The sequence below is a fragment of the Helianthus annuus genome, chromosome 17 (assembly GCF_002127325.2).
Source record: "Helianthus annuus cultivar XRQ/B chromosome 17, HanXRQr2.0-SUNRISE, whole genome shotgun sequence".
NCBI lineage: Eukaryota > Viridiplantae > Streptophyta > Magnoliopsida > Asterales > Asteraceae > Helianthus > Helianthus annuus.
The window spans coordinates 148,339,844-148,351,155 of NC_035449.2; the positions used below are offsets into that span (position 1 = coordinate 148,339,844).

Sequence of the window (11,312 nt, forward strand, 5' to 3'; positions counted from 1 at the left end):
CTGGGAGTTATCATCAACGAATTGTTTTCAATGAATATTAATGATTTAAAAGTTTTACAACTCGATCGACTCTACAAACTCCCCCTCAGTTGATCACACAAACAAATCAGCTCATACGAGAGAAAATGTGATGGTGTGTGATGTTTGATGAATAAATTACTAATGAGAGTGATCTATTTATACACAAATACGAAAGCTCTGTTCAGAGATCAGCTGACGTTACCCTGATAGTGACATCTAACATTTCTAACGGAAAAGATTCTCAGATGTTTGCAAACATCTGAGCAATCTTATCAACTGTAATGCAGTTGTCCAAACATCTGTTTAGTCTAACAGATGTTTGGTCTTCTTCAACAGACTTTGGCTTGATCAGAGCTTTGGGTCTTCAACAGATGCTAGCCTTCAACAGTTGTATTCTTGAACAGTGGTTCCAAGTCTTCATCAGATGCTAGCCATGCTCTTGAACAGATGTTCTGAATAGGTGTTCAAGATTCACTATCTTTGGGGAGAGTTTGGTTTAATCTGTTACTTATTTCTTGATCAGTGGATCATGTTATGGCTCTTGAATATCATCTGTTCTTTTGTAGGTCCAATAAAAACGTATAAGTCACACACGTTCTGACAATGCAATGCAATGAATAAATGTATTTTCTATTTCAAATGAATGAGCATGTGAATAAGTGTGTATAATTAAGGCTCTCTTTAAGGCTCAAAGTACTCGCATGACAGTCAATGGAATAGGATAAAGTGTGAAATATACGCATAATTCCCATTTTATCTACATGCCATGACCCTCATTATCCTACTTGATTATTCTTGTTGAACTCAAAGGGTTTAAGATTTTTTTAAAAGGATATCGGGTTCGTATGATATTTATGTCGACATGCTTTAGCCTAAGTGAGCACTCACTCCAAGAATTTCCAAGAAAGTGTGACGAACACTCTTTCCTAGATAGAAAACTCGACTTACCTTTCCGGATTGCACATGTTCTATTATTAGGGCCTTTAATCCTATGAAAATGTAACGCCCCAGAATTTAATATTTTTATTTTATATTGCTATAACATGTTATAAGAAATAACTATGAGTGTTAACCTAGTTAGAATGTGAATTAGAAATTGTTAGTTAGGAGAAGCAAGTTGGGCCATTTAAAAATGAGTATGCATACTTGAAGGGGGGAAATGTAAATAATGAAAGATTTAACTTAACAAAAAGGGGCTAGTAACACAAAACCACACACATATGCGTGTGTTTATGTCGCCAGGAGTAAGCACAAGATGAACCCCCTTCAAGTCTCACTAAATTAAGCAAATTGAGGCCCTAATCAAGACAATTACTCTTGCATGTTGGTAGATTTCGGATCATCTAAGCTTAATACACCATAAGGTAACAAGAATTTTACGATTTGATAATCTTGTATATATGGGGTTTCAAGAAATCTTTGAATTTATATGAAATTAGTATGATTATGAGTTAGAATCACCAATTAGAGAATGATAAACCCTTGTAGAATGTAAAATTGGTGTTTAAAGAGAAAACCCACTTAGGTCAAGATAATGGTTCTATGTAATATGGAATCTTGTTATAAAAATTTGTATAAAAATGTTGTATGATGATATTCTTGCTTAATTTCGATATGGAAAATTAAATTGGGTTGGAGGTTATATGAGGTGTTGAGTGAAATTGATGTTATTAGAGTTATTGATATGAATGGGTCAATAAGGCATAAAATAGTTGTACATTATGCTTAACTATTAGTATGCACGCCAAGTGTTTGTCAAAATGCTCGAGCGAATTAACCACGGGATTTACATTGTTGAATGGTTAGAATAGAGAGTCGGTTGTTTGCTAATGAAAGTATGTTGATATTGGAAGGAAAAGAATGACGTGAATCTAAAGCATGTGATTTTTGATTATAGGGATCAAACAAGAAAGCTCGAGTCACTCCGGATCACATACAAACAACGACAAAGGTAAGTTCTTGCTTACATAACGTTATTAGCATGTATTGTCGTAGTATACTATTGTTCAATGGTTGAAGTCGTTTATTTGTAACGAGTTATTGCAAGCCGATTATGTAATTTAGGTATGGGTCGAATGAGTTAGAAGGGTAATGTGATAAATGGAAGAAACTTCATGTTCGGAAGAAGGTTTACTTGAGGGTCATGTTTGTAATTAACGTCGTATGAATTTTAGTAACTAAATGTCTAACGGTTTGGTTGTATGTAGGTAAAGCGACTTGTTAAATGGCGTTACTTGGATCGAACACATTCATGATGCACGCTTCCGTGAAGAAACTAGTTTTAGTCAAAATTTTTGTTAAATGCTTTCCTTTCTGTTCCAAACGGGTCTTTGTAAGTTTTATGATCCGAAAGTAGTAAATGTTGAACTTGTAGTTAAAAGACTATGTTTGTAGTTTATGTAAGTTTGGGTTAAAAACTTTTGTAACCGTTATGTTGATCGTTACCAAGTTAAATGCTGAATTTTTGGTTTGTAAGTTATTCGACCCGTTTACTATTTTGTCAAATGAAAGTTCGCTAGTGTCTTTAAAAAGTTTTGGATCTTACAAGTTGGTATCAGAGCCAAGGTTTGAGAGATTCGAGTAAATTATGGTGCTCGAACTCAAACCGAAAGCTCTTGCGAAAGTGTGTTCGTTCCAAGCGCCACGCAAGTAAGTAATTTAAGGATTTCATACTTGTAGACAAAAATGGGAATGGGTTATGGTTTAGTTACTAGTATGACATGGGTTTGGGTGATAATGGGTACTATGGAAGGCTTCGGGACCGCCCAGGACCGTTTCGGGTTGGAAAAAGAGGCTGAGAATGAAAATTTTTGATTAAACAGCGATTGCAGGCCAGAAGCACCGTCGGCGACGGCCCTTTTGGGCGTCGGCGACGCACCAGGAGGCTCCGACGGCTTAACTCACTGCCTACGGATAAATTTCAGCGACGGGCATTTTGATGCACCGTCGCCGACGCAGCCTTGAGCCGTCGGCGACGCCCTCTCCTGAACTGTTTTGCTGATTTGTTTTGTTTATGATTCCGAGGTTTCCAAACCCATTCCAAACACTTGTTGAACCTTAAGAACTCCTCAAATTCTCTATGAAATTTAGATTACTGATAGTTATCATGTTTTAATAAGGAATGTGTAAAAGAACGGGACGTTACATACACGAATGAATGAAGTAAGAAGTGTATCTAGAATGTTTGTATAGAAAAGTTGGACGAAATTGTGACTTACGAGAATGAATTAATATTATGATTGAAGTATAGAAAGAGTGGGAAAAAACCGAATGTAATGATGTTTAACATGAATGTTCAATTGTAGATGGCAAGTGGAGGAAACACGGATACTACCGAACGTATAACTCGAAACGAGTTAAACAAGATGATCTCGGATGAAGTAACGAAGGCGATTGATGCAAACATGTCAAAACTAGCACAAGAAGTGGAGGGCCAAGTACTAAGTACGGTAGAAAATATGATCACGAGCAAAGTGGATGAATTGAAGGAAATGATAGCCGGAATTCAAGGCAAGAAAGAGGCAAGACGGTGCACCTACAAGGATTTCATGGCATGTAAGCCTACAACCTTTAATGGGGAAATTGATCCCATAGAATGCCAAAGATGGATTGCTAACATGGAAGGGGTGTTCATTCGAAGTCATTGTGACAAGGAAGATCAAGTCATGTTTGCCACGGGGCAACTTTTACGAAGGGCTAAAGATTGGTGGGACTCGTATAGTAAGGAGATCAGAGAGAATCGAGTTCAAACTTTGACTTGGCAAGAATTCAAACAACCTTTTATCAAGTACCATTGTCCACAATCAGCGGTGGATCGAATCCAAGAAGACTTTCTCCGACTCCGACAAAGAGATGAATCTGTCAATGAGATCACGAACACCTTCCTTGATCAACTGAAGTTTTGTGAAGAAATAGTTGGAACGGAGAGAAAGAAGATTATCCGTTATCATGGCATGCTTAAGGCTGAAATTCGGGAGTTCATAACTCCTTCAAAATGCGAAACTTTGGACGAGATCATTGATCTAGCGAGGGATAGGGAAATTGAAATAAAGAGGCAAGACGAACGTGGAGAGAAAAGGCAAGTCGAGAAGGGGTCAACGCAAGGTTCTTCTAAGAAACCCAAGATGCACGATCAAGGGAAGAAAGAAGCTTCCAAAGGCGGGTTTCCACGATGCAAGACATGTGGAAAACCCCATTCCGGTGAATGTTTATTGGGAAGGAAGGGGTGTTACAATTGCGGACAAGAAGGGCATCCGTACTATAACTGTCCGAATCCCAAAAGGGTATGCTACAATTGTAACGAATCGCGCCATGTGAAAGCTGAATGCCCAAAGCTTAAACAAGGGGTGAAGAAGGAAGGAAAGAAAGAAGAACCCGCGAAAGCTAAGGGAAGAATGTTCCAAATCTCCACGGAAGAAGCAAGGGCTCTCCCGAATGTGGTCTCAGGTATCTATATGATAAACTCTATACCCACTTATATGTTATTCGATACCGGAGCTAGTAGATCATTTATTTCTAGTGAGCTTGCACGTTTCCCTTTATTCCCGATAGAAAGAATGTGTACACCTCTCGAAGTAGAAATTGCCGATTGTAAGAGTTACCTTTTGCACGAAATATGTAGAGGTTGTAGAATCACTATAGATGATGAAGATTTTGAGATTGATTTGATTCCCATGGTTTTAGGAGAATTTAAAGTAGTAGTAGGTATGGATTGGTTATCCCGTTATCACGCGGAAATTTTATGCGAAAACAAAATTATTCATGTGACATCCCCTAAAGGGAAACGGGTAACCATTCATGGGGAAGGGGAAGTAGGGGCAAAATTGTGTACTATTTTAGAAGCAATTAAATACGTGAGGAATGGAAGTAAAGCATTTTAGCCTATGTTGTCGATACCAAGTTAGGAGTTTCAAAAATTGAAGATACTAAGATAGTGAATGAATACCCGGATGTATTTCCGGACGAATTGCCGGGACTTCCACCCGAACGGGAAGTCGAGTTTCGTATTGAGTTAGAACCAAATGCCAAACCGGTAGCCAAAGCCCCTTACCGGTTGGCACCCGCAGAAGTACGGGAATTAATGGTCCAATTACAAGAACTTCTTGACAAAGGTTTCATACGCCCTAGCGTGTCCCCGTGGGGAGCGCCTGTTTTGTTCGTTAAAAAGAAGGATGGGTCGATGAGAATGTGCATCGACTATCGTGAACTTAACAAACTCACGGTGAAGAACCGATACCCACTTCCGAGAATAGATGATCTCTTTGATCAACTACAAGGGGCAAGTTGGTTCTCAACAATCGACTTGCGATCGGGCTACCACCAAGTACGAGTAAGGGAAGAGGATGTACCTAAGACTGCGTTCAGAACTCGCTACGGACATTACGAATTCCTGGTAATGTCATTCGGGTTAACTAACGCTCCGGCCGCTTTCATGGATCTAATGAATAGGGTATGCCGAAATATGTTAGATCAGTTCGTCATAGTGTTTATTGACGACATTTTAGTATACTCTCGTAGCGAGTCTGAACATGCAAGTCATTTACGTCAGGTACTTGAGACGCTTCGAAAGGAAAGATTATATGCTAAGTTTTCTAAGTGTGCGTTTTGGCTTAGGGAAGTGCAGTTTTTAGGACACGTAATTAACGAAAAGGGAATTTTGGTGGATCCCTCTAAGGTGGAGGCCGTGATGAAATGGGTACCCCCAAAAAATGTTAGTGAAGTAAGAAGTTTCCTAGGTCTAGCCGGCTATTATCGGAGGTTTATCCAAGACTTCTCCAAAATAGCCCTTCCTTTAACTAAACTGACAAAGAAAGAAGAAAGGTTTGAATGGAATGAAGATCAACAGAAAGCTTTTCGAATGTTAAAGGAGAAATTGTCAAGTTCTCCCGTATTAACACTACCAGAGGGAACGGAAGACTTAGTTGTATACGCGGACGCATCCCACCAGGGGTTGGGTTGTGTCTTGATGCAACGAGGCAAGGTTATTGCCTATGCTTCAAGACAACTAAAGCAACATGAAATTAACTATCCAACCCACGATCTCGAACTGGCGGCGGTAGTGTTTGCCTTAAAAATCTGGAGGCATTATTTGTATGGAACAAAGTGCACAATTTATTCGGACCACAAAAGCCTTAAATACTTCTTCGAGCAGAAAGATCTCAATATGAGGCAACGGAGATGGTTGGAATTGATTAAAGATTATGACTGTGACATTCTTTACCATCCGGGTAAAGCTAATGTTGTGGCGGATGCACTTAGTCGGAAGGAATACCCACCACCTATTCGAGTGAAATCAATGAGAATGATAGTTACCCCAAACCTTTTTGAAACAATACGCGAGGCGCAAGATAAGTCCTTAAATGTTGGTGATCCGAAAAGTGAAAGAACGAAAGGGTTTGAAAATGAATTTGAAGTGAACGCAAGTGGGTTAAGGACGAGGTTTGCACGGATTTGGATACCGCGACACTGTGAGGCGAAGACCTTATTATTGGAAGAAGCACACAAGTCCCGTTACTCGGTTCATCCGGGAGCCACTAAAATGTACCGAGATTTGAAAGAAAATTTTTGGTGGCCGGGAATGAAACGCGACATTGTTAAGTATGTATCTAAATGCTTGACATGTTCCCAAGTTAAGGCGGAACATCAAAAACCATACGGGAAATTGCAACCCTTAGAAATTCCGGTATGGAAATGGGAAAATGTAGCCATGGACCTTGTAACTAAACTGCCGAAGACAAAGAAAGGGCATGACGCAATATGGGTCATTGTCGACCGCCTTACTAAAAGCGCCCATTTTCTACCCATTCGGGAGACTTTTTCCTCGGAAAGGTTAGCAGAAATTTTTGTGAATGAGATTGTTTCTCGCCACGGTGTACCGGTGTCTATTGTTTCAGACCGGGATACGCGATTCACCTCCCGTTACTGGCGAAAATTTCATGAAGGAATGGGTACCCAATTGCATGTGAGTACCGCATACCACCCACAAACGGATGGCCAATCCGAACGAACGATTCAAACTCTCTTAGACATGTTGAGAGCGTACGTGATGGATTTCGGGGGAAACTGGGATGAACATTTGCCTTTAGTGGAATTTTCGTATAATAATAGCTACCAAAGTAGCATACAAATGGCGCCATATGAGATGTTGTATGGGAGAAGGTGTAGAACCCCTGTTTGTTGGGGAGAAGTAGGACAAAGAGAACTCGCACCAAATGATGTGGTGGCAATAACTAATGAAAAGATCGACATTGTACGGGCTCGATTAAAAGCGGCGCAAGACCGACAAAAGTCCTATGCGGATGAAAGAAGACGCCCTATTGAGTTTCAAGTGGGGGACCGAGTGTTCTTGAAAGTGTCCCCGTGGAAAGGCATAATCCGATTTCGTAAGCGAGGAAAGTTGGGTCCTCGATACATCGGACCGTTCGAGATTTTAGCTCGAGTTGGAAAGGTGGCCTACCGGTTAAGGTTACCTCCCTCCTTAGAGGGAATTCACAATACCTTCCATGTGTCACAATTGCGGAAATGTTTAACGGATGAAACGGCTCATGTACCTCTTGAAGACATCGAGATAGACGAGAAAATGAATTACATAGAAAGGCCGGTAGCCATAAGGGATTCAAAGATAAAGACTCTTCGCAACAAAGAAATTAAACAAGTTCTAGTTCAATGGCAACACAGAAAGGGGTCGGATCTCACTTGGGAAGTGGAGGATGAAATGAAACAGTTCTACCCGTCTTTGTTTGGTACGTAATCGGGTTTCGGGGACGAAACCTTCTTTAAGGGGGGTGGACTTGTAACGCCCCAGAATTTAATATTTTTATTTTATATTGCTATAACATGTTATAAGAAATAACTATGAGTGTTAACCTAGTTAGAATGTGAATTAGAAATTGTTAGTTAGGAGAAGCAAGTTGGGCCATTTAAAAATGAGTATGCATACTTGAAGGGGGGAAATGTAAATAATGAAAGATTTAACTTAACAAAAAGGGGCTAGTAACACAAAACCACACACATATGCGTGTGTTTATGTCGCCAGGAGCAAGCACAAGATGAACCCCCTTCAAGTCTCACTAAATTAAGCAAATTGAGGCCCTAATCAAGACAATTACTCTTGCATGTTGGTAGATTCCGGATCATCTAAGCTTAATACACCATAAGGTAACAAGAATTTTACGATTTGATAATCTTGTATATATGGGGTTTCAAGAAATCTTTGAATTTATATGAAATTAGTATGATTATGAGTTAGAATCACCAATTAGAGAATGATAAACCCTTGTAGAATGTAAAATTGGTGTTTAAAGAGAAAACCCACTTAGGTCAAGATAATGGTTCTATGTAATACGGAATCTTGTTATAAAAATTTGTATAAAAATGTTGTATGATGATATTCTTGCTTAATTTCGATATGGGAAATTAAATTGGGTTGGAGGTTATATGAGGTGTTGAGTGAAATTGATGTTATTAGAGTTATTGATATGAATGGGTCAATAAAGCATAAAATAGTTGTACATTATGCTTAACTATTAGTATGCACGCCAAGTGTTTGTCAAAATGCTCGAGCGAATTAACCACGAGATTTACAATGTTGAATGGTTAGAATAGAGAGTCGGTTGTTTGCTAATGAAAGTATGTTGATATTGGAAGGAAAAGAATGACGTGAATCTAAAGCATGTGATTTTTGATTATAGGGATCAAACAAGAAAGCTCGAGTTACTCCGGATCACATACAAACAACGACAAAGGTAAGTTCTTTCTTACATAATGTTATTAGCATGTATTGTCGTAGTATACTATTGTTCAATGGTTGAAGTCGTTTATTTGTAACGAGTTATTGCAAGCCGATTATGTAATTTAGGTATGGGTCGAATGAGTTAGAAGGGTAATGTGATAAATGGAAGAAACTTCATGTTCGGAAGAAGGTTTACTTGAGGGTCATGTTTGTAATTAACGTCGTATGAATTTTAGTAACTAAATGTCTAACGGTTTGGTTGTATGTAGGTAAAGCGACTTGTTAAATGGCGTTACTTGGATCGGACACATTCATGATGCACGCTTCCGTGAAGAAACTAGTTTTAGTCAAAAATTTTGTTAAATGCTTTCCTTTCTGTTCCAAACGGGTCTTTGTAAGTTTTATGATCCGAAAGTAGTAGATGTTGAACTTGTAGTTAAAAGACTATGTTAGTAGTTTATGTAAGTTTGGGTTAAAAACTTTTGTAACCGTTATGTTGATCGTTACCAAGTTAAATGCAGAATTTTTGGTTTGTAAGTTATTCGACCCGTTTACTATTTTGTCAAATGAAAGTTCGCTAGTGTCTTTAAAAAGTTTTGGATCTTACAGAAAATCAGTTAAAAAGGCTAGGTTTGATGAGATAACAAAGCAAGTGTTTTTTAAATTAAAACTATGTTTTTTAGTTTAATTATGGGTCTGATCAACCAAATGTGCATGACCGTTCCCATCGATATGCACGATTGTGTGTATCTGCTATGCTGCTGGACAATTTTTATTTCATTTTTAGCACCCCCACACTTAGATTGTGCATTATCCCCAATGTACTAATGTATGAAAATATTGAGTGTTAAGGTTAAAGGAACTCATACTCCCCAGTTCAAGTCCTTGTTTAATGTGTGTGGTCGATAACTGCACTACAACCACCTTCAATGTTGTAATAGACATAGCTTCGGTTGAGAGAAACACTTGGCACGACTTAGATAGATAATTCGAAAAACTAAAGATATAAATATAAAATAGAAAGAAAAAACTACTTGTCCTAGTATCGAAGCATACCTTGGTGGTAGAAGTAATTCAAGAGTAATCATGAAAAGCAAACTTTAAGTCCTTGATTTAGCTCAACCGTGTGCACAGACTTCTTAATATATTCATATCCAGGCGGGTTATCTCCATGGTAAAACCACGTTTTTTTTTGTGGTGGTGGGGGGTGGTGGTCTTTGGATGGACCCATAGTTGTGTCTTGCTCTTCATTTAGGCAGGTGGTGGAACAAGCTGGCAACCGTGTGGTTTGTAGATAAGTTACGACACCACCACTTGAAATTTCCTAGACCAAACTTTACAAAGGTCATGTAGTGAAGAAGGCTATCATACATGCATGTCATAGCTAGCATACATAGTCTGTTAAAAGTACGCTGATTCTTCCAAGTATGGTCCTTAAAGTGATGTGACTTATCTTGTGATGAAACAAAAGAATGTTTCATCACGAATTGGCTATCACTTGTGCGAAGCAGTTGATGAGGTATTTGTTCATTGAAATTGTCTCTTCTTGCACATATTTCTCTTGGTGTGATTGTGTGTTGATCCCGAAGTTTAGCTCTTCATATGGTGTTTTCTTTGATGTAGCAAGAACTTTAGTCTGGTCAACCCAGCTTTCTTTTTCATCCATACTTGAAGCATCTACCAACTCATTTATGCCCTTGTGTTTTTCACATGAGATATCAACAATTTGCCTGACTTGAGTTTCATTTACTTTAAGTGATGCTTGGTGACTTGTGAAATCTGTTTCATTAAGGTTGACTTGTTCTTCACACTGTTTATGGCAAGCCTTAGACAGGATAGTCCACCTTTCAGAAGCATCTAAAAGTTTAATTATCATCTCCCCTAGTTTGAAACCACCACTTTGATTAGTGTTGGTTTCTTGATTTTGTGGCTGAACTTGATCTATGTGTGTGAAAATTCCAGGTTTCCCCTTTAGCATATAAAACTTGATGATCTGAGGTTTAAGTGCCACTCTTACGTCTTTACTCACCCCGTTTTCTGGTGGGTGAGCACCGGCGTGCACAACTTTGGGCACGGGCGTGAACAACTTTGGGCATTGGCGTTTACAGACAGGTGTTTGACAGAAACTCATATTGTGCACTTATGCACGGTCGTGCATGTATTTGTTCATGGTCGTGGGGCGGATGGGTGTTAGTGGCTGGTTTATCTTGGGTCAAACAGGCTTGTATTTTTTTTTTTCATGTGGAGGGTCCAGGATTTTTAAAGAGTCATTTTGACTCTCGATTGAGTCAAGCCTTATGAGATGGCTCTTTATTTCTTCCAAGTAACAAAGTGACTTGTTTGGACTCCATAGGTCGGTCTTTAGAGACGATTAAAGAGTTGGTGACTGAGGTTGTTTGGTTGGAAATGATGTGTTGTTGGTATCTTTAAGTGGGAATGAGTACGAATGATAAATTGTGGGATACCCTTGATAATAGTAGCAACTTTGAGTGTAATAGGGTTCCCCACAAATTTCACACCAGACCTCAAATGGTGGCACTCATAGTTTTCTTGATATCCT

At 39.0% G+C, this 11,312-nt stretch overlaps 1 protein-coding gene and 1 long non-coding RNA gene across 2 annotated transcripts; both read left to right on the forward strand.

The window, feature by feature from the left end:
- Positions 1 to 1,296: 1,296 nt before the first annotated feature.
- On the forward strand, positions 1,297 to 2,394 carry LOC110926477. Its single transcript, XR_002585269.2, has 3 exons — positions 1,297 to 1,385; positions 1,919 to 1,972; positions 2,229 to 2,394. It is a non-coding gene; the product is annotated as an uncharacterized LOC110926477 (long non-coding RNA).
- Positions 2,395 to 3,326: 932 nt separating this feature from the next.
- On the forward strand, positions 3,327 to 4,901 carry LOC110924615. The gene has a single exon (XM_022168607.1). It carries the CDS (start codon positions 3,327 to 3,329, stop codon positions 4,899 to 4,901), a length of 1,575 nt encoding a protein of 524 aa, XP_022024299.1.
- Positions 4,902 to 11,312: the final 6,411 nt, after the last annotated feature.